Source organism: Takifugu flavidus, chromosome 12, assembly GCF_003711565.1.
Source record: "Takifugu flavidus isolate HTHZ2018 chromosome 12, ASM371156v2, whole genome shotgun sequence".
NCBI lineage: Eukaryota > Metazoa > Chordata > Actinopteri > Tetraodontiformes > Tetraodontidae > Takifugu > Takifugu flavidus.
The window spans coordinates 7,699,768-7,723,870 of record NC_079531.1 but is presented as its reverse complement, the minus strand read 5'-3'; the positions used below and the strand labels follow the sequence as shown (position 1 = coordinate 7,723,870).

Sequence of the window (24,103 nt, the reverse complement as noted above, 5' to 3'; positions counted from 1 at the left end):
GTGAAAGAACACGCGGTCTCATCTCATCGCTGCCCAACGCTGCCCTCTAGCGACCACGGGGGGTTGTGAAGATGGCTCCATCGGTCTGATTTTTTAAGTTAATGTTTATTTTCTTGTGTGTGAGTGTTTTAGTAAAACATCACTAAATTAGACGGTATCAGAAACCTTCTGTGACCTTCGCAAGTATGAGAAAACAGCTGCGAAGCACTTAAGTTCTACTGTTTATGCTGCAGTATTTTACCTCCAGAATGACAGTTTTTCTGTTGTTTCAGGTTGGTGTCATCAACTAGTCGTTTTCTGGAGGTCTGGCTATTGTCATAAAAGTACATATAAATAGAAACCTGTCTTTATCTGTGTGTGAATTTGAAGTTTGAGTTTTAAGTTGAATGTTGTGAGTACATGTGTAAAAAGGTGTGTTTAAATATTACACGAATGAGGTATCGTATTTTCCTTTTTAAAGTTCTTGTGGTGAATGTCTCATCGTATAAACACCGAACAAAAATAATCGTACAAATATTCTCCTTTTTCTGTCAATTGGACATGTGAATGCCTTCCAAATGATGTGCATGAACCTTCCTTTATGTGTCAAACAATAGGATCTTTTCATGATTCCTCACTTCAGGAAAAGTTCTCTGCTGACCTGAAAACTTAATCTCCAGGAACTAATTTGTAATAAAGACGGATGGAAAAAACATGAAGAAACAGTGGCTGTCAGTTGTTCCCTCTGTGTGCCGTGTGTTTCCATTGGAAACCTGTGAGGTGACTGACAGTCGCAGCAAGAACTCACCTTGAATATTCCACTGACACCCTTTGAACGTATCTACCTTTCCCCCCACATTTTCACATCAGAGTAGGTTTAAACTACCAAAAGACCACATTAGAAAACGCCAGCATCTTATTACAGCGGCGTTTAGATCCGGTGGGAGCCGAGCAGCTTTCCCTGGAATCCCGAGTGAGAGGGTTTGATGTTCAGTGTGGCGCGGGCCTCTCAGAACCTTTTAAATGTGCCCGTTTCATCCCTCAATTACTGTCAAGGTTTGAAGTGCTGATGTTCCACCTTAATCTGTCACAATATGGCTCAAGTTTGTTGAAGTAAGCGGGGAAAAAAGGCGAGGCGCAGAGTCCAAAAGGGAAAGATGGAGAGACGAGCTGGCCCGGCAGCTGCTGCCTGTTTTCAAAGCCTGGTCGAGCCCTTAAAGATGAAATCCATTTTGTTTCAAGTTGTGCGCCCGGCCTCCCTGATGAAGGCTCTGGGGGTGACGAGGGAGAGAGAGAGAGAAAGAAAGAGAGAGAGAGAGAGGAAGAATGAAGAGGGAGAGATGGAGGGTGGAATCTGTTTGATTTGTCAGAAGTTCTTTAATTTAATCTACAGCTGTCAGGATGCTGACGATTCAGACCTCATCATTGTCTTTTATCTGCCTGATTTCACCCCAGGCATCAGACGCTTATCTATAACACACACACACACACACACACCACACACACACACACACACACACACACACACACACACACACACACACACACACAAACACTCAGAGCAAGAGTGAATCATTTATCAATAAAACCAAAGGAACAATAAAGAGAAAAGATAATAAAATGTCATTTGTGATCCAAAAGTCTTTGTTGAATCAAAAATAAATCTTTCCATTCTGTTGCTTTGTTTTAAAAGGGGGGCAAAAAAAAATCTAAAAAGAGATCAAGATAAATATGCTGCGAGCAGCGACATCCACCAGAGAAAACACAGCTGCACCCAACATTTTGTCGGTGAAAATCTTGCACTTTATCTTATTTTTTCATTTTCACATAATATCCAAAAGCGTCGCCTCTTCGTGCTCCAGTCTCTCCCCCCCCCCCCCCCCCCCCCCCCCCCCCGCCCCCCGCCACACACACACACACACTGGAGATGGAACCACACTGCTTTTGTGTCAGCATGAAAAAGAGGAAATTGGAATTACACAGAACCCTGTTCTGCAGAAACATGATCCGGTTGCTTCCCCAGAGGTTCCCAACGCTCTCCTTCTGTCCTCTGTCCTCAAACACACACTCCAGCGCTGAGGAACCAGTGCTCGCTGGAGGCTTTTATCTTATTATTGAATCTGAGGATGTGACAAGAAAAATAGGCCGCGCAGTGTCCGCTGCCTGCCAGAACAACATCCAGCAGCGTCTCCCCAGACCTCCTCACTCCATCTTCTGCGTCTTAGCTGCTCTGCTTTCACTTTTCCATATCCTGTGTTTCACTTTCACCTCTTAGATTGAAACATTTATTGTCGGGCCGGGGTTTAAAAAGGCGTCACCGTGCATTTACAGCTGCCTGGCTTGTACATTTTGAGACTGATTTATCAGCATGAGTGAGCCAGCACTTATAATATTTCCTCACTGCTTTACTTCGCATTAGACTTTGTCCTGTTTGCTTTTCTTTTTCACTCAAAAAAAGTAAAAATCCTTGCTTTAGTCTGCAGCTCTGAGGTGAGTCTGAATGTCTGTCAGACCACACAAGACTGTCTCCAAACATCTCTGCAGTCTGTCGATACTTTGAGTCAGAGCACAGGCAAGAACAGAAAGAAATAACTGAGGTATAAGTTATTGTGGTTTGGAAAAATAATCATGAGCTGCTCAAGATAATTACATGATCTTGTCAAGGTCATTAGATCCAGTATATTAATGAGTAGAAACGTCTAGTTTTGCCAGAAACTGAACTAAATCTGAGGTTTGTTGCATTCATTTGACACTTTTTGTGCCACATGGACACTTAATTTAAGTGGCAAAGTGAAAATCTTTCATAGCTAGTGGATTTTTAAGTTAGCTATTAAAACTCTGCGTTACTGAAAGTTTTAGAAAGTGACGGTTTACTGACCTCTAGAGGGCTAAAATGGTAAAGTATTATAATAAAACTTTCAGTTATTTAAATGGTGTAATGGTGTGCTGCTTCATTCGTATTTTGATGAAATGTTTCTTGAAACTACAGTTGATTGGATGAAAAAGACAAGTTTCTTACTCATACGATGTAAAAACAGAACAATGACCTTGATATTATGCATGTGTTATGCATGGTTCTGAACTTCCGTAAAGACAGAATATTAGATATTTTAAGAGTTCAATTTCCACTTGTTGATGTTTGAGGGCAATACTCAAAGTGGCCACTAGGTTGTGAATCCCATACAACACAAAGTGATTCTTCTAATTCTTTTTTTTTTAAAAATAAACATTTTTAAAACACCAGAAACAAGTCAGTTTATGGCTGTGTTATAAATCCATCATCCAATTAACTCTCTATTGTTTACTCCCCTGTTTATTTTTTATTACTTTCGAACCCTGATTCTCCTGAAACTTGTTCTTTGTATATTGTATATAAGCAACTTTTTCCTTCTGCTCTTTTTCCTCTCCCTCTCTCCATCTGCAGCTCCATCTCTCTCTCATTTTCTGCATCTCTTTCTGTCTTTTTAGTCACTTTTTTCTGATTCTTGTTTTTTGACATGCTCAATTTTTGTTCTTCAGCTGTTTGTCCTTAAGCTCAGCCTTCTGTTTCTCTTCACCTTCTCTTTCTTTAATTCTATCTTTCACCTCCTCCTCCACTGCTTTCTGTTAGCTTAAATCTTCTGTTTCCCTTTTCAGTCTCTCCACCACTTCCTGCTGCTCATCCTCTTATACAGTTCTCCATGCTACACATTTGCATAAAAATATAATTTCTCTAAAGAATAAAGTCATATTAGATTTACTGGAGGAACATTTTGAAATATGTTTATATCATACAGTCAATTTATGGTTCAATTTCAGGTTATTAACCTGCATCATTCTGTTTCTTTTTTGTCCGATTTTGAACTTTGCGTTTAACCCTGCGGGCACGCGAATGGACACTAGATGGCGGCAGAATACAACATTAGCAATTCTGTTCCAGCTTCAATAATCACATTGTGAATATTTTAGCATAAAAGCAGCAAAGTAAAATCCAATTGTTGTAGAATAGAAGTGCGATGCAATTGTTTGTTTTTATAAATATATTGCGCCAAAAATCCATTGTGTGTTAAAAATTTTACAGGAATATTTAGGTAGACAAAAAGCAGAATGCTAATTCAACGCAGCAACACCTAAAATTACACCGGATTACAATTACAGTACAAGATAACTACTAGTAATAGAACAGCTGGTTTTCTTTTTTACATGAAGCAAATTGTTATTGCAGTGGTATATTGATGCCGCTACGCGGCGCTGTGGGACAACGAGTCAACATCTTTTCCTCTGCAGATGCCCAAAGCTTCACCCGTGACTCGACTACTGATGAATCGCTGACATTTTTTGGGGGGGTCCCCTTGAGATCTCCGTTTTACTCCGTGTAAAAAAAAAAAAAAAAAAAAAAGAGAGAAAGGATTTGTGATTGGATTTAAGGAACGCAGTTGTATTTAGAATTTTATGGGGGAAAGGAGAAAGCGTCGCTTCGCTATTTGAAAAATGGTATTCAGAGTCACACTGTAAAAAACAAGATCACACGTCAAGCGGAGCAAGATGAAAAAAAAGTTCGCTTTCACAATAAATCAAAAGCTCCTTCAGCCGTCATTTCGCTCCTGTCAGCAAAACGTGCTTTAATTTGACAGTCACAACCGGAAGTGTCAGCCCATTTTGACAGCCCGCGCCTCCGTGCGCGTGTCGTAATACGAGTGCGCGCGCGCGCGTATAAACACAGCTCGGTCGGCTCATGATAAGGAGCGTGGTGCCCGGACTGACTGCCAGCAGAGCGGCGAACAGGTTGACGGGTGCGCGGCGACCGCTCGGATGAGGAGATGGCGGCCGAGTCGAGCCGCAGATTCACCAAGAACCTGCTGAAACCGGGCAGCGCGGCGGAGATACGGCAGACGGCGTGCAACGCGGTCCGACACTCCGCAGTGACGGTGAGTACAACCGCGCGAGTTTGGCGGGGGGGGGGGGGGGTGCTGAAAATGGTGGCAGCGATAGCCGCATCATCACCTGTGGGCGAAGAAAATGACGTGGGATGAGAACCGGCGTGGTTTTCTGTCACCGGCGCAACCGTAAAGCGTCACATCTGGACGCGGATTAGCCGCGTTCATCACCGCTGCCGCGTCCGCGTCGCGCCGCGCCGCAGCTGACATTGGCATTCATGTTGCATCTGTTTGCAGTGGATGTTCGAGGCGTTCAAATGCCGCTCAGCCTCTATCGATCATGTTGGAGTGGAAACGACGGTCCTGTGCGCTTAAATGGACAGAAGCGCTTCATTTAGTCCAATTGGATAAAAAAAAAAATCCCCCATTGGCCTTGTAATAAGTCGATTTCCGCCGCAGGTTCAAGTCGGGTTTTATTGGCTCAAGTGAATGAAACGCCGTAAATGGTCGTAGTATAGTGGGACGCTGCATGACGCAGACAGCGATTCACATCTGGCTGGAGGTGTAGAGGAAGATGGAGGGAGCAGAGATGAAATCCTGGGCTTCGTTTAGCTCTAATTGCATAATCAGGCTGTAAATGTCGCGAATTGCATAAAGCCGATTCCACAGTGGGTGTGTCAGTAATAACCATAATAACAATAATAATCAAATAACAGAAGCTCTGATTGACAAAATAGTGGGAGGATGGGTAATCCAAAAAACAACACACACCCACACACACACACCCACACACACACCCACACACACCCACACACACACACACACACACACACACACACACACACACACACACACAAGGATTTTGTTTTGTCCTTTAGTTTCATGCAGCAGAGGACAGAAATGGCGATTAACGTGCAGAAAGGTCACTGTCCTCTCTGCTGCGCTCCACAACCTCTTCACTTGAGTGTTAGTGTGTCAGTGGGACACGGGCAGTGGTGGAGTACAGCCAGAATTGATTGGAATGCAGGAGGGAGGGAAATGAAACACCTCTTCAGATTTTTCCAACAAGGTGGCCGACAGGATTAAAAGAGGGGGAGAATTTGGCAGAATGCTGCAGAAGGCATGCTGTAAAAATGGAAAACAGTGAACAGCACAATGGCTTTGATTGATTTTGCTACTGGATGTGCAGATTGACTGCTGAGTCACTTTGTTTTAGTGCCATTCATCACATCTCACTCGTCCAAAAGTCCTGCGGTCCTAAGTCACACATGGACTCAAGCAAAACCAGGAACGGTGAAATAAATGTCGTGAGCACATCCATTTTAGCTTAACAAGCTACTCCTAGGAGACCACAAACACAATAAAAGAATCTGAATAATGGCTAAAATCCCTTAAAGTGTCTCTGTTTCGTTGTTCTCAATGAGACACTGGAAGAAATGTTCTTTTTCACGAGGAGACAAGCTAAAATAGTGATGATCGAATGTGCGTACAGTCATATTTCAACCCTGTAGCTCTGGATCGGATCACCATTCCTGCTGCTCCAGCTCTGTGTTACCGATCATAGCATATATTATGGGATTAAAACCAGAGTTAGTGGAACTTAAACTTCATTGCAGCGTTGCAACTTTGTGCTAGTCCCGCACTTGTAAATTATCCATTCTAGGCAGAGACACTTTGATGAATTAAAATTTAACAGTGTAACCGTGGCAGCAGATGCTCTGCAGTGAGTTTTGCATCTCCCACGTGGGTACGGAATCCACCAGATCACCTGCAGCTTCACAGGAATGTTGCAGAACGCTGAAATGGGAACGCTTTGACCTACTTAAGGTTAAAGTTAATGGAGTCCATGATGAAAAAGCTGCTGGTTAGACTGGTGCTGGTGGGCGCACGTCTATTGACTTTTTTGTGAATGTGTTTGAGCGTGGCCTTTTGTCTTTGAGAGAAACCAGGTCAGCAGAAGCAGCCCTGTGGCGGAACAGCCCTGCTCTCTTGTCATTGCGAGCATCACCCCGTGCTCCCGCTGATTCATCCCATCTTCGTTGCCACTACGGCAGCGCGTCTTTCTGCATTCACCTGCACCCCACAGTAGCGCAGTAACGTGCGAACGCACTTCCCGTTACTGGCTGCTCGTGACCATATGCACTTCTCCAGGCGGCCCCCACGGGTTTGGTGCAACATCAACCTCGTCCTTCCGTTTTGGCTCTCGGAAAACCCCATTTTGGGTGTTTGGCGTACTCTTCAGCCTTATGGTACCGCCGTCACTTCATGCCTTGTCATATGCTAACTATTTTGCTGCCCACTCACACAGGGTTCTGGCTCTTGATCCCACATCTAAATGGAGCGATTTCTGGGCCACACAGCAACCTTAGATGCAGCATTTGTTTCCACTAATAGAGCAGAGAACCAGTTTCTTAGACTGTCGCTTCAGACCATTAAGGGCGATGGTTGATGGGTATTTAAAGTTTGACTTCTCGTTCCATTGTGAATTAAAGCAGCAATTAATCTCAATTTTGGATTAATGATCTGCCAGTTAATGCAGCCCCCCCAAACACAAGCGTTTATTCCACTTGTACGCAAACGGGGCCCTCGCACCAGTGTGGGTCGTTGTGTTGGAGTGCCCTAAAGGTATGAAATCATTCTGAAAACAGAAAGCCTCCGATGCACGCGACTTGTAGCTAATGGCCTTGAACAAGGCAAAAATGGGCTCGGCATGGTGGTCCCTAATGTAGCTCACCTACGTGGGGGCAGAATTTCAGCAGATCACCCCCGGCTTCACAGAAATGTTGCAGGGAATGCAGAACGCAGTGGGCAGGAAGTCTCCTCAGACATTATAAAAGTGATATTTCAGTGATCTCACCCCACCTAACCTTTGTTTTACCTCATATGGTGCGAAAGAAAAGAGGGAAGCTGAAAAATATTTCATTTCTAGTCTGCGTCTTCTCTCTTATCTCTGATTTCGAATGAATTCCAGGCTCTCTGCGTTGCTGCCTGCATTTATCAGGCTCTGCATCTTTGTGTCTGCTCCTGCGATCTCGGTCACGCCTCTTTCTGACTGGATCCCCGGCTATGTTTTCGTGCTGGGTCCTCCGGTACGAGCTGTCAGCCTGCCTCCGTTCTCGCCCGGCAGCTGCTCTGGCCAGCCGAGATGAACGGCAGCAGAGGACACGTCTGAATGAGAACGCCTCCCTTCGGGGCGCACAAATCCGGCGTTTAGGCTGTGTTTTGCAGCCGTATTTGTGTCTACGTGGTCCTTTTTTCTGAGTCATCGGTCTGGCAGGATGTAAGCGCGAGTACAGGCTGATGACTGATGATGCTGGCGATCGGTTGTCTCAGAAGAGCTGGTTTGATTATCAGTAATTAGACTGTACCCGCTCGCAGCCGTGCTTCTGTTACCACGGCAACAGGAAAAGGTCAACCGGCAAGGAATTCTAACAGGACGCGCCTCTCCCACCGCTCCCATACATCTTTCCTTTATCCATTGGTAGCATGTCATATTTCCTCTCTTCTGTTGCCGTGCCAGCGGAATTAGCGGCTTAAATTACGGCTGCATTTGCGGCGTCCTCACCCGCCGGAGCCGGGATCATTATTGAGTCAGACATCTTATCAATTTAAAGAGCTCGAGCGTAAAGAGGGGAAGCCCACGAAGCGAAAGGAAGGGCGAGGGGGGGAAAAGGCAGATTCAGAAAATCTGTTTGGCCTCCCAGAGGAGTTCACAGCGAAGCTCCGCTGCCCATAATCTCTCCCCTTATGAACATTCTGTCCATGAGTCAGCATGTTTGGCAGCCTTTTGTCCACTGTTAACGCCACATGGACACAGAACGGTGTGTCCAGTGTGGAGCATTTCTACAATCACTGTCAAACACCAACAACTTATGCAACGTTCTTTAAGAAATTTGGCTTCTCAACACTCCAGGTTTGTTGCTCTAGTAGTTGATGTCTTTCCAGTGTGTCCAGATTTAAGGCAATCAAATCAGGCTGCATTTCCTCGCCTGCCAAAAGACTTATTTTGTTGCATAATGTCAGGTTTTGGAACACAAGCCCCAGCTGGATTGTGTGACCATATAAATAAGACTTTAAGAAAAGAAGTAAAGCGTTTGACCTTTAACACATGGCATGGAATTTTTAATGTAGGAACTGAAAAATACAACAGCTATTAGGGCCCCAGCGATGTGAAACTTTGACTAAAAAGCAAAATGCAGTTGGTGGTGCAATCTGTGGGTTGCTTTTCTTGTCAGTTTGGTTTTCTTACACGAATGTCTCTCATCAAGGCATCTCCGTTTCTCACTTTGCATGCGGACGCTGTCTTTTTTTTAAAAGTGTGAAACCACATTCACACAGTTTAAATATCATTCCCTGCAGAAGGGGTGCAGAGCAACCGGCCCCTTTGACATTATCTTTTTAAAACCACACAACAAATGCACTCAAGTCAACAAGTGACTCACTTAGAGAGGATCTGAAAGAGAACCAACAACTTTAAGAGAAGACTAGAAATCCAGCAGTGATACTGGCTTAAAGACGTCTCCCAGCACTGTGTCAGGCTGCATCGTGTCGAGTGCACCCTGAGCATCAGTGGGTGCAACGTGCAAGTGGAAACCCTGTGCTTTACACTCTGCGCCACCTTTAAAGCAGTCAGAAACCTCACCAGGCAGCACCTCTGATTCTTCAGAGCTTCAGAGGTGATCAGCCTATGCTGCGACTTCCTTCTTTTTACCCTCCTTGTGCACGCTGTGGCTGCCTCGAACAGGAAGTCGTGCGCCTCAAGAGCGCAACACAAATCATAACTCGGCGAGCGCGCTTACTGAGAAGTCGTGCTTTGTTCAGACTGCATCACGTCGTATTCCCTCAATGTTCTGCTCGGTTCTCGGCCCTCGTTTGGAGAGAATGCCTCAAGTGTCAGCAGAAGCGACCGGGCGAGGGACTAGAGAGGATGAATAGCTCTTTGACGCTCGTCACAACCGTATAACAGTAGGAGCGAGCACTGCCAGGGCCACGGTGCGCGTCTTTCGCCATCTTCTCAGTGACTCATTCAGAAAGAAAAAAACAAGCTAGATTGTCACTGCCGAATCCGCCCCTCCAGTTGAAGTATGCAGGTAGAGGTCTGTTTAGTCTAGTTAGGAAAGGAAAGGAGACAAAGTATCTCACTGTATATCTGTGTTTGGGAGAGGTCACATGAGAGAAGAAGAGAGAGCTCCCCGAGGCTCCGTTCTTTGTACCACTCTGTGTTTACAATAGGCCCTTTGCAGAGGCTTCACAGTCCGTGAACTCCTCCATTCAGGCTGAGCTGACCAGGGTTTGCCTCGCCATAGCTTAACTTTCCCCCCTTTCTCCATCTTTGTCTAAAGCCTCGCTGCCGTGTCCTGTACCTTAACAGATAGCACACCAGCCAGTGCCTGCAGCTCCTTTCCATGGCCCCCAGGGAGGAGGTGAGAGAGTGGAGTCCACTTCGCGTATTGTACTAAGAATAGTTCAGCGACTCTCCCTGAGTGAATCGCCGTGTTGTTTCCCTCCTTCTCTCCGCATTCCAGAGTAGGAGGCCTGAATGTGCCTGGCCATTACCGGCCGACCCAGATGCTCTGCTGCCCCTCACCCTGCTCCATCCATTCTCACAGACTCGTAAAGTGCCTGTGTGTCATTCACAAGTGAAGGAGTGCGCAAATTACCAGGATGTAAATAACAGGAGATTTATACAAGACTTTGATTAAAAGAATTGGGTTTTAGCCGCTAAGTCAAATCCTCTCTGACCTCCCCCCTGCTCTGGTTGTCTGAGCAAGTCATCGCTGGCTTTGATCACCCGCGCTGATGTGCGAATAATCCCGTCTGACCCGATCTGTTGTCCCAGCCCAGATGTGAGAAGGGGAAACAGGCGGCTACTGTTGGCCTTCATTCATTGTTTCACAAATCCACGTTTACGTTGGTTCTCTGCCTCTGTACACCCCCGCGATAGATTTGAAATAAAAAGATCTGAAGAGCGTAAATTTCGAGAGGTGCTCCGCATAAAATGCCTGTAGGTGGATCCTCGGTGAGTGTCAGTTCTATTATTTTAGCACAATACCCAAGCTATGCTAATGCAACCAGGAAATTCTTTATGTATTCTGCCTGTCTGTTGCAAAGATGTGTCTCTAAAGGAAAGAGGCCTGAGCCAAAGTATTAATAAGCTTGTAAAACAGGAAAAAACCTCCAGCTGCATGTTCAGCCGTGCATTTGCTGCTCTGGCAAGGGGCTGTGAGGAGAGATACATCACATTAAAACACATGAGGAACAGTCCTCAGACCAGCTGTGTCCTCTGGGGAGGGGGGGGGGGGGGTGCTGTGTGGAGTGGGCGTCTGGTAGATGGTTAGTAGTGGTGCAGAGGTTGCACAGAGGTTATGTGTAGGCTCTGTGTAGGTGTCAGGACTCAATGATTTATTGTGCTCCGGGCAGATTAGAGGAGTTTTCTTTACTCTGAGAGGACAGATTGGGGGTGTTGGCTAATGTTTGCTCATTATTACACATAAAGCAGTTGTAATGAAGCTAACTATTTGAGCTTTTTGTCCTGACTCAGGATAAACATGGAATAATGGCAGCCTGGACTAAAAAATGGAGCTAACGGTTACGAAAAGCAACCATTATTAAAAATAAGTGTTCCAGGACCTTTCAGGGATGGAGGAAGTGGGAATTTGGAGTCAGGATGAATATTTTTCACTGGCTGGTGTCTGTTGTTGGGCAGGAAGTACCTCTGCGTAATTTCAGGTACCATGTTTGTCTAAACACAGTCCTCGCTGCAAGGCTCCCTTTTCTGTTTCTAATTTGTGTTCTTTTTTTTTAAAAAAAAAATGCAATTAAAGGGGCAGCTACATGTTTTATTCTGCAGGTTCAGAATTTACAGAGGCACTTATGATATGGGACACAAGCCATTAAAGGTTATCTACATCTTTTCTTTCTCATTCTCTACACTACGTGTGACACAAGTGGGTGACATCAGTCGCCTGTGCTGGATGTGAGGGGTCTGATACAGAACAGGGGGTGGGGGAGGGGGGCGGAATGTTACAGGATGGCATTTGTGGGTATAAATAAATGGAACAGCAGCTTTATAACATACTTTAGCTGTGGTCGCATGGCCACTTTTGGCCTTTTTACAGCTCAGTGCTTGGTACGTATTCTTTAACTCGAATCATCATGATAAGATAATGGGTGGAGACAGTTGTTCAGATCCAACAAAATTAACTTTTCCAAGCCCAGACAGTTTGCGTGCGTGCCTGAAATCTGTGTTTATCCCCCCTGGAAGTGTTGGAAAATGCACCAATACATTAAAGAGAAGATGGATGAGCAGAAAAGAAAAAACGGGAGGCTTGAGAAGGAGGTATTCAAAGGAAGATGAATGGAAATTTTTAAGAATGCCCTCGGCAGTTGTTGCTCCTCGACTTCCTCCCTTCCATACCCTCCACATCAGCTCTGCTGACTTGGCTCCTCCTTCTACATCCTTCATACCTTGGGACTTTAATTCTCAGTCAAAGACATTTTAATGGTTTCCTTTCCCAAACAGAGTGGGTGCCAGAGGGCCAGATAACGTCTATGACGCAGAGCGCCCACTGGAGGTCGGTTGTGGTCACTGTGGCGTGGAGGCTGGCACAGAGGCAGTTCTGACCTCTCAGCACTAGATGGCATTGGCGGAGTTTGGAGTGTGATCCACCCCGTCAAAACCCGCAGAACCTTTCAATTCAACAGTCTGACAGTTGTGAGAGCAGCAGATGCGACTAAAGTAATCAAGGGAAATCTCTGGTTGAACCACAGCAACAAAGTCAAGAAAAAAGGGAATGATAATTAAGAAAAAACCCCTCCACTTCGATGAAAGAATCAAAAAGTTGGAGCACAAACATGCTGGAACCGCAATGTTTTGGATTCAAAATCAAAGGCCATGCAATTCGGTTCCAGCTGTACAACAGCAGGGAAACAACAATACTCTGAAAACTCCAGACAGTGCTGTCAACAAAACCACAGAATATGACTGCGAAACCACCGAATATAACATTCAGCAACAATTGTGTGACAAGACTTGAAGAGGGAGAGAGCTATGACCAATATTTGATCTCTTCTCAGCCACATAGGGTTTTATTGATCTACACAAATGTTAATTACTGTGAATGAGGTCTTATTTTACCCGCAATTTGTCTAATTTATCTCAAAAGCCAGTCTGCAGACACACAGCACATTAAGAAAATTAATAAATTTGACAATCATTAACAAATTAAGGTCTAGACATCCATTTCCTGGGTCTGGCCCAATACTTTTAATGGCACCGTAGCTGTTCTGTAGTTTCTAAATTATGGAAAATGCTGAGTCATTTGAGGAAGGTCTTTTGATAACTCTGTGTCCTCCAATCAAAGGCATGCATGTATTAATCCATAATCTAGCCAAATGTAGTTTTTCTTGCAGCTTTCCATCTTTGCTAGCGAGAAGCCTGTTTATAGTTTGTCCCAAACTTAACTTTGCGTCACCTCTTTATCGCTGCGTTGCCTCCTGAAGCCACAGTGTCGGAGAGATTGCAAACACTACAAACACTCCACTACAAAATCGACTCCACTACAAAATGTGAAGTAAATAAAATACAAACGCTGTTTTCATTTAGCATTCCTGAAATGCTGGAACATTGGCCTGTGACGCTGACCCTGGGTCCGTCGTGTTCTTCCCTGAATGCCAGGGGCTTGCCCTGAGTGACAGCATCCTTCCTCTTGTGGTTGCCATGGGAACAGCAGAGTGTTTTCCCCAGTAAACTCAGTGGAGCTCTGCACCACATCAAACAGCACTGCCATGAGTCAGTTCCCAGATCTACAGGGAGCCTAACTATAGCTGAGCTAACTGCTTACAGTGCAGCGTGCAGGAGGTTTAATGCAATGTGGTTTCCTATTTGGCCTAGTTGGCTAAGGTATTTCCACTTAGTAAAGAGGTGTGTGTTTGCCTTTTGTATAAATAGTTAACCTGCTTGCATGTAACATGCACACACTCATCAAAATTCTGTAGGTCTGGTGCACGTAGCTGCTGCTTTGTCATTCTGAGCTGTGTTTCTCTTGGAAATTCTCCTGGAAACAGGACGATTATACACACTGAGGCCGCACAGCTGGAAAACATTAACTCCACAAAAGATGGCTACACGCTGGCCGGTGTGATGTCACCCTTCACAGAGACTCGTACGCAGCTAAACCCTGGCCAAAAGGGGAAGCGAGGCGATGGGAGGACACGGGCTCGGTGATTAAAAATATCACATTTGTCTCATTTCATACGGAACATTGAAATACCACAACTCTCAAACTCCACATCAGTAGTGCAGAAATAAACAGAATTTAGCACCCAACTAAGAATAACAAGACAGAACCAGGTTAGCGTGTTCTGCTCACAGCTTTAGCACGGCCACACGCTCGCCAAACATCAACATAGCGACAGCATTTTAAATATAAACAATGTTCTAATATGATATCTAGCAGCTATTCACTTTCACTTTGATGATGCACATTGAAATCTCAATTGCCCCTCCAAGGCAAAAGAAAATATGCAATTTATTTATCTTTCCAGACATAAAGTCAGCCTCTTCATTCTTAAACTGTATTCAAATTGAATGCAGACTTTTGTCGTATTTTCATTCGCTTGGTGCTGCAGTACATTAGATTAGTGTTGAGTCAACATAAATTGGATCCACCGCTGATTTCGGCTCACATTGTTTGTCGGTGTAAACATATCTTTTGTGGAATATGTCTCTGCTTACATACAGCACACAACCACATAATTTCAAAACTGGGATTATTAAAGGATCACCTTTAAAATTGTTCTTGATTAGTTTAATTAGTTTAGTTAGATTAGTTTCTGCATGCACATTCGAATGGAATTATGCTGGTGCCATAAAATAGCCTAAAAGTGGTTAGACAGGCTAGTCTTGTCTTGTAACATGGCAAATATGCTTGCCAGGCTCTGCTGGGCATGTACAGTATGTGTGGGCATGTTAGCATGACAGGACAGAGGACGGTGGCCTGGCATGCAAACAAAGCTTATCTCTGTGCCTTGTGTGCAGTTGAGCTGCTGCCTCGCAGTGCAGCGAGTCGATGGGGGTTTTGGGCGGCCTGCTGGTCGAGGGCGTAGGAGGGCGTGGTTAATATTTATCTTTCTCTGACATCTCCTGCTGAGCGGGGCAGACTCAGGGGGGAGCGATACCAACTGTGTGCCCGCAGTCATCTGCCTGGTTCTGTTTATATTTAGCCATGTGCAGCATTATTATAATGATCATTAATGTGGGTGGTGTTTTTGCTGTCACATTGGCTTGGGTGCAGTTGACCTTAATCATGACCCAACAACATCGCCATGGTTACTGTCTACAGTCTGTAGAACCCTGAGTGTGGGCAAATGTTTAGATGTATACATTATCTGTTGCTTGATTACAGCTCTGCTGACAGTCTTTGAAAACACGGTTGGCCACTAAATTATAATGTACCAATAGAATTGAAGTCCATGGAATTTAGGAGTAAGGATGTTTTTTGGGGGGAGCGCATTTTTGCCAGTTTGATGGCTGTACAATTGAGTTGTCTTGATCATGTTGACCGACTGGATGCGGTTTTGATAGACACACACTTGTGTATGTAAGGTCTCACTGCTGGACAAGCCTATGGAAATACCTGAGACCTCCAGCCAGAGCTCTGACATAAAACCCAAACCAAAAGGCTCTAGAGAGTCCTGAAAATGGCTGCCTACCAGCAGTCTCCATCCAACCTGACAGAGCTTGAAAGGATCCTCAGAGAAGAATATCCACAAATCTGCACGTGTGAGGCTTGCAGCATCATGACCAAGAAGACTGGAGGCTGTATTTGCTGCGAAAGGAGCTTCTACTAAATGCACAGTCCAGACTGTGTTTGCAACCCTTCTGACTGCACTGAATGCAATATGTACAAGACTGATTGTTGCATTAATCTTCATCAAGAGATTTATATTCTCCCTTTTCATATGGTGAGTGAATGATTTAATTATAGCCTCTATTACATTAGTATCTGAGATGAAGCTTGTTTCCTCTGCTCATCGTTCAGCTGAGGAAATAATAAGCTGCTTCCTTTGGGCAGTGTTTCAATAACATGCTTATGCATCCAGATTCTGTTCTTGTTTTACAAAGTCATTGGGTGAATCCCATTAATTCCCACTCCCAGGTGCCCTTTTAGCCGTTTTATTAAGCTGCGAGGTGGCATAGATCTCTGGATATATTCAGATTTCTGTGAATTGGACAACAGCTGGCTCTGCAAGTAAGAGGAAAAACATTGTAAGATTTGAAACATATGAAAGCAATTGTCCTGAGTGCACATTTCTCAGTTTTAATTTAGCCACACGGCGAAAATAGAAGAAAATTACCAGTATGATGGCAGGAGGACAGTTATAGTGGTGAAAGTGGTTCTGCCTTTTCTTCAATCAGAAGGGCATTTTGTGCTGAAAATCAGAGAAATTAAAATCTAATTTGACATGTGTCAAAGCAGGCTTCCTCTGAAAAGTACTCACCCTCCTGTTTTTTTGGTTCAACAGCCTCTCGCTGCTCCAACACAACACACACCCCAGTCGCATATTTCAGACCCTGGCTTTCAGAAAAGCGACAGTTGTATTCAGCTGAACTAGAGCATCAGCACACCCACGCTGTCTCGACTGTAAACACCCGAGGAACTGGTGGACTTGGTAGTGGAGAGTGAAAAGCTGCAAGATGATTTAGGTGGCTGCATAGGGCCTGCATCTTGCAGCTGGTTTCGGTCAGCTGACAGCCAGCAAAAGCCGTGATTTGTTGCGCGGGGTGGGCCGGGCCGAACTGTGGACAGCTGCAGTCGCCGTATGTATTAGAGGAAAGAGCGAGAGGGAGAGAGCGAGGAGGACGGTTGGCTGCGAGACTGTGGCAGAGCGGCGCAGAGACCAGCCAGAGCAACAGGAGTGGTCGAAGAAAAGTGAGGGATGAGCAGAGGAGGATGGTGTCCCCGTTTCCCTCCTGGACTCGAAGCGTGCGCGGCGCCACTGGCTGGACCAGGGGCTGACGTTGCTCAACTTGACTCTGGCATCTGAACGAGTGGTCGATTTAAACCCAGCGGGATAAACAAAGAGCCTCTGTTGAGGGGACACCTAATACTGCCGACCTCCATCAGGGAATTATGGGCTGTTCGGCCAGTGTGGTCCTGCTCCTGCGCTCGGTGAGCGGGGCCGACTGCGGACACATGTGCTCAAGACGGGACCAGATGTCCCTGGATGCTGCCACACCCACCCTGGAAGGTTACACGGCTACCAACGCACCTCTGACCATCCTTGTCATGGTAACTCCATGTCCATCTTAAATTAATGGCTGCACAGTAATTGTCCTATAATATTTACCGGCATATAAAACCCAGTATTGGGTTTTACCCAGTAACTGCAGTAACTCCAGAGGCATAAGAAAAATGAACTTTTTACTCTTTTTTTCAGTCTCTGCTGCTGAGTGTGATGAATGATGGATGTTTGGGGTCTGGTTGTTTCCCTTCACAGCTGAGAGGCGGAAAGACGGAAATGGAAGGAGGAGAGAAGTGGGGTGGCGGTGGGGGTCAGACGGGAGGAATTTAGTTTCTGTGGGAAAAAATCCACTTTCTCTGCACATGGCCCTCCGTGACAATGATAAATATAGCGAGTCAAACGTTGCCGTGAGCGACATGACAGATGAGTTGCTTGATTTTTTTTTTTTTTCAGAATGAACGGGCGTGCATAAAAATGCACGGGCGTCTGTACAGTCCTCTGAGAGCGACATCTGTTTGGTATCTGTATCCATCAGTGCTGGCCTTTTTTTAAATTCCCAGAAAGACCCTGGTTTCTGTAAACCCAGTGGAAAAATGTTAAAGTTTTGGCATGGTGGCATTCTTACAGTCTCCCTTTGTGTTTCTCCCGACTCCCATGGCTGCTATTCAAGTCTCTGTAGCAAACTGAGCTCAAGTTAGTTTCCCTGCAAATTACCATCAATGTGCATATCAGAACACGGGCTATGGAGTCTCTAACTAAGACTCTCGATGCAAATTCCACAATTTGAATTATCTTAAGACCTGCTAATGACAGACTTGAATGAACGCAGGTTGCTGACTGGTGCAGAACACTCCGGGTCGAGGCGGCGACACCAGCTGACTGGTTCTGTGCGGGTTTGCGAGGGCTTGGGGTTGGAAATGATGTATACTTTACAAAGTGTAGAGTCCCTGCTGTGGGTCCCTGCGGAACGCCAGGGTCAAAGGCAGCGTTGCTCAAATCTGAATCATTTGACCATTCCGTGGATAAATCAAGCAGATGAAAAGTTGGGATTAGCAACTCATGGAAAGAGAGCAAGTGACTCCAATTCCACTTTGATTTTGACATTTTCTAGACCTCGTTATTGGTAGATGAAAATGTGTTTTTGGAGGCTGAAGGCACATGTGATTTATTCAGAGAAGCTACTACTGCTTGTTCTGTCTTCCGTCTGCTCCTGGTGAAGATAAACATAGATTCAATTAGACAGATTGGTGCAATGTTCAAATGGGAACTCCCAACTTGTACTATTGTCCCTGCCACTCCTGTCTGAGGTGCGGATCTCCATCGGTCCGTCTTGACTCCTTCCTTGCCCCCGTAGTTCTCCACTGACATGAAGCAGATGGCACACATCTTGATTCTTCTCCTCTTTGCTATCTCAGCTGTTTCTCTCCTTCTCTATGTGTGTTTTGTTTGGTCACACTTTCCATTATTACTCCCTTGACAGGATAAACCCTTAAATCTCTGCTCAGGGATGAAATGATCCAGTCTGTGCAAGAAATTGACCGATCACCACCTCGGACTTATTCATTTCCCGTATTAGATACACTAATTCATAAGTTCCCATCCTCTGTCCTCTTGTCCTCATCTGCTGGAGGACAGTCGTGCTTTGAGTGACTGATCCAGTGAAACAGTTGAGTTGTAGGCTGATGGTGTGAAGTGTGGAAGGGAGCCAGGAAGATCAAAGCAAAACACAACAAAGCTGCGTCCGGCCGAGGATCTCTGATGAAATGAGAAAGATGCAGGAGGACAGGAGACGGGGGATGGAACCAGCTGCTGCAGAACACAGGACAGGAGGATGGAGGGTGGAGAAGGCAGGAAATAAAAGAGTTTGCCTTCGATGAGCGCGCTAAAAGCATGTTTACGATTCACTGTTTTCCGTCTGAAACATTAAACGTTGATTCGGATTTTCACACTGTTTTCACTCCCAAACTTCCAGCAGAACAAAATGTTTTGCTTTGTCATTAATATAAGCAGTCACAACACACACACACACACACACACACAAGCGCGTGTGCACTGCAGCCTCATCTGTGTTAAATTAGCAGAATCAGTCTGACGCTGGTCTGGTACAAACTATTGCACATTGTTCAGTTCCCTTTAAAAAAAAATGGACTTGAATCCAAATGTTTTAACCAATGTGATGCCACAGCATAGCTACAAGCACTGAGAGCACTAGAACAAGGTTGATTTTCCCAGGACAGCTGGATTGACCCATCGATTTACCTGCGCGCTTTGATCACACAAAGCGGCCACGGCGCATGTGAGATGTTAGCGTTGCAGAGTTCTGTGATGTTTCCTCTTTTAATAGATCCTCTGCTCTGCTGTGAGATTAAACGTGGGGGAAGTCTGGTGTGTGTGGGTGTGTGCACGGAGGCATCAGTCTAGGTGCGATTATGCTGTGCGTAATGTCACATTTACCATGGTGCCGCGCTTGACCGATTTAACTTTTGCTGGCCTCAGTTTTGCATGTATTTTTGTTGTTGGATTTAAACATTGCCTTGTAGACGCTTATTCGGCCCAATAATAATAATAATAATAAAAAGAGGACAGTGACGATTCAGAACAGGAAGTTTAGTTGCTTTGACAGAGGCATGGGCGGAAACTGTTGCTGGCAACCGTTGTAAACAAGATATCGGAAGTGTCAGAGAGAACCAAATGGTCACCTATTGTTTTAAAATTGAACTATATTATTGATTTTTTTTAATTAAAGAGCCTCTGCTGAGTTAAATCTGACAGATGTAATGATGTTCACCAAAGTAGAGGATCTGCTTTCTGAGTTGACTAGTTTTGTTTTTACGCTTGTGGGTTGCTGAAGCTTGGATTGGCCATCTGTCATCAACTTCCGCCACATCCACGTGCGTTGACACAAACCCGCAGCCAGCGCTAGTTCTCCTTCTGGTGGCGCACATGCCCGGCAATGCGCGTTTTATTTACAGCTTTTCACGTAATTTGAGCTGTTTTTGAAACCCAAATCGGTGAGTTTCTGCCACCTTTTGGTCTCTGGCGTGGTTGCTTTGTTTTGGGACGGCTATATAATGAGCTTTAGGAGCAAAATCACCTTCAGGAGGAAAACCAAAGGCAAACGAGTGAGATCGCCGTTCAACCACCTGAATATTGTAGGTATCCTGTAATTCGCTCTTAACTAATACTTTTAGTTTTCACATAATTTACTGGCTTTAATGAGCTGTTGACAACCAGAACTGTTCATGTAGTTTGATGATTATAGTCTGATTTCAGTGCAGTCGGTGAATTTTGTATTTTGTATTATTTTCTCGTCTTTGCATTGTTTTGCTCATTGAATTCAGCACCTTACTTTAAAGTGGAGCACAGTGGAGCTAATACTTGATCAGTAAGTCACACAGGTGTCAGCGTTCCTCTCCAAAGACATTATCTGAAGTCACGTGGGTCAGAGAGAAGTCATAAGCATGCATGAAAATCCCCCTTTATACCCTCTTCCTCTTCATGCATCACATCTGTTCAACTTTTTTTTTTGCCATTTATATTTTTCCCTCATATTGTGTTGTTTTAATGAAATGCAAAAGAGCAGCATATACCATGTGTAGTCCCATATTTGCTTGGTCATATTCTAAGGACAACAAATCATCCCATTCAGAATGAAAATGAATAGCACAGCATGGGGAAAAGATGGTCCTTAAACGTGCCTTCTATTACCTCGGGTGCCATTACTTGTCTCATTGGTAGTGAGCATGATGGATAAACTGCTTGCATGCAAACCAAACCAGTCGTTACTTCCTCTGCCTACCTCACAATAGTCTGCTGCAGTTCTATCCTTGCTGCAGCCGCTTCCTCTGCAAAATATAAACAAGTCAAACATGAAATGTGCTCCACTGACCAGGATGGTTTTCTTCCATTCAGGAAACTAAGTGAGTCGCTGATATTGTTGTGGAAATAGGGAAGTTTTTTTTATTATTAACTAAATTGTTTCCTCTATCATGCCAGGATTTCTTATTTCATAATGATATTTTAATTTAGGGCTGCAGTCACTTCCTCTTTAGTGTTTTTAGGCTTTCAAGATGTCAGAGGAAGCCAGTCACAAACCTGTGACTGTACTTCAGTGCAGTGGTGTTCTTCGGTTACCTGATTTTATTCTTACTTTCAATAAATAAGTTTTTGGGGAGGATTTTGTCCCACTTGAAATGTCAATAAGTGAACAGTGTAAAAGCTAAAGTACAAATCTGTGAGGTTACACTTTTGGTTCAATTTATGGTGAGAAAACATACTAATCAGTTGTCTGATGCTTGTCTCATTTGCAGCAGGAGAAGCCAAAGGCGATCGATCCACTTGACTATGAAGCCGTCATCTCTAAACTTGGTGATGAGTTGAAGGAAGACCCCCTCAGAGAGCTGCTGCTCTTCCCCGACAATGATTTCTTGGTAAGGACTGTGTGGGAGGCACCCATCAGTCACAATTTAAAAACATAAAACAAGTGTGTGTATGTTTAAGGACGTTTCCTGTCTCCTCCAGCAAGCCTTTTCAGTTCTAAAATAACTGATGCAGTCTGAGGTCATGAGCTATTACGGTGCTGGGGCTCAGAGACATTGACCGCCCTCCAAAAATCCATCTGTCTGGACTCATCTTCATGTTAAAATGCTGTCTTTTTGGTTATTTTCAGTCAGCTGAATTTCTGTTGTCCATAAATAACACAGTGTGTTGCGGTGAATTTGTTAATAACTGGCAGATCAAAGCTAAAAAAGAGAGATAAAAGCCTAAACATGACACGAACTGCACCCCTCTGTTCCAGAAATTGAACATTTGTGTTCAACACTCAGCTCAGTCTTAGTTGGCGCCGCTGCAGTCGCATCGACTCATTTCCCACATTGCATCATGGGAAATTAGGTTAGTTTGTAGTAAATGTTGAGTGATCTCTGCTAGAGGCCATGTTGCCACTCTGTAATCAAATAGTGACACATAGTCGTTAAAATTGCAGGATGTAACATCTGTATTTCTCTTTAAGCTGAGATAGCATTTCCAGTGTAAACGTGTGCATTTAGCAGTCTTTTTCATCAAAGTTAACAGTTTATTCCCTCTTTTTGTTTATTGTGCTTACTTTGCTGGGCTAATGGATTTGTGCCGACACGGACGCGCCGCACATTAAGATGACCAAACTGGTTTTTGCTGTGGTCCAGGGGAATGTTTGTGTTTTTTCTGAAGAAACCCTGGAGTTGTAACTGCAGAATGTCTCTGATTTACAGCCATTTTCCATAACCGTGAGAGATGACATTTGCTGGAATGCCAGTTAACTCCTGAGCTGTGTGCCTCTCTTTGCTGATTAGATCATATAAATCAAAGTCTGTTAATGCTGACTTGGTTTCATTACCCTGCTGCCCTTTTTCATGTTTTTGTTAATAACTTTCCATTACATCATATTTTGACAGAGAAAGAAAAGAAAGAGCCTGCATTTGAAGTAGTCATGCTGCTGTAATAAACATGTCCAAGAATATAATAACAGCCCAAAAATAAACGCATATAATTTTTTTTTAAAAAAAGGTTATTGTTTAGATCTCAGCATGCTAACATGTGCTACCTAGATAAAAGCACATTTGCCTTTTCAAATAGACGTTCTAGCTTAAAACGACCAGCACAACGCATCCGCAAGGAACAATTACAAAATAATAACTATATTTCTTGTCATGCTTACCGACTCTTCTGGATCCTGTTTGTCCCTGCAGGTCTCTGCTGTGCCTCAGGAGAGTCGCACTCTCAAGTTAACGGTTCCCGAGGGGGCAGAGTTACAGGCTGAATGTCTGCTGGTCAGAGAGGTAAGTGTGCATGTGCGTGTGTGTGGGTGAGAGGGAGAAAGAGAGAGGAAGAGAGCTCCATTGCTGTATTGTGGTTTGTTAGTTTAGACTCTTCTTGTTATAGAACAATTATAGAACATAATGGCTTCTATGCTGTCTGTTTCTGTGTGTTTGTGTCTGTGTGTGCATTAACGCGCGTGTGCTTGTGTTTGTAAATGTTAACTTCACTTTGATTTGGTGGAGTAATAAGTAGTCGATAAAACCCCAGACAGCTTCGCAGCCACTCAGACGGGTTTATGAATCTGAATCTGCTGTCCTGCTTATTTTGATGCTGGAGCTGAAAGCGTCTTTATCCACGAGCCCTCATTTTAATATTTCACACCCTCTAATGAGTCAGTAGTCAGACCTCAGGAGCGCTGGTTCCCTTGAGGTTCCAGGTCCATTTTTCCCAGCGGCTATCATTTTGGAAAGTTAATATTTAATCACCTTCAGCTCAAATCTCCATCCTCTCCTGCAGGCTTGTAAGTATTACAACTCAGAGCTGAACGTGCTCCAGTTCAAGTATGACGATTACGCCGGAGACTACCGCCTGTTGCCCAGGTAACATTTTATATGCATTATCTTGACCTGCGTAATCCGCCTGCTTTGGGGGATTTAAATTGCTTCTGGAGAAGAAGATACATTTCTTAGAAGTCATTAGATTAGAAAATGACCTTTGTGAGCCTTAAATGAGAGCTTGACTTGCATTTAATATGGAAGCTAAACTGGTCTGCTAGCAGTTCTTGTATGACAAATGGGACTATATTATCTTGTGACTTCTGAACTGTAAATCAAGCAGGAATTAATCAGTCAAAGCTACAAAGTGGTCCTAAAAATAAAGTGATGCAACAGGGTGATCAACGTGACCCCGATCCAACAGATTCAAAATGAGGAAGTGTTTTTGATACCAATATGTTTCCCTTGTTGAGAGTGTTCATAAACTAGGGTTGCAAAAAAAATGAGTATGCTTTAATGTGATGTTTTGAAATCTGACCAACCTCTTAGCCCCCTCCAAGTTTATTTCAGGATCAGGTAGAGACAAAGTGAAACCAGAGAACAGGCACAAAGTGGTGACCGGAGCTGAAAAATGATACACGAAAATCGAGAATGTGGATGTTTTTTTTTTTATTGTCAGCAATCGGTTTGTTAAAGATTCAGTCAGCCGGGCTACTGAAGCTCTGTCAGCTC

At 44.3% G+C, this 24,103-nt stretch overlaps 1 protein-coding gene across 9 annotated transcripts in view; it reads left to right on the top strand.

Moving 5' to 3' along the window:
• Positions 1 to 4,663: 4,663 nt before the first annotated feature.
• The window catches only part of dock10 (dedicator of cytokinesis 10), a 37,972-nt gene continuing 18,532 nt past the window's right edge, over positions 4,664 to 24,103 (top strand). For 3 of the 9 annotated variants that reach the window (XM_057049337.1, XM_057049344.1, XM_057049341.1), the window contains exons 1-4: positions 16,687 to 17,128; positions 21,392 to 21,511; positions 22,808 to 22,897; positions 23,394 to 23,476. In XM_057049337.1, coding sequence (XP_056905317.1) covers positions 16,970 to 17,128; positions 21,392 to 21,511; positions 22,808 to 22,897; positions 23,394 to 23,476 — 452 coding nt within the window. In that variant the 5' untranslated portion in view covers positions 16,687 to 16,969. Of the gene's footprint in view, positions 4,887 to 16,686; positions 17,129 to 19,990; positions 20,234 to 21,391; positions 21,512 to 22,807; positions 22,898 to 23,393; positions 23,477 to 24,103 lie in introns of those variants that run through there. The other 6 variants (XM_057049336.1, XM_057049335.1, XM_057049338.1 and 3 more) reach the window with 5 other exon arrangements.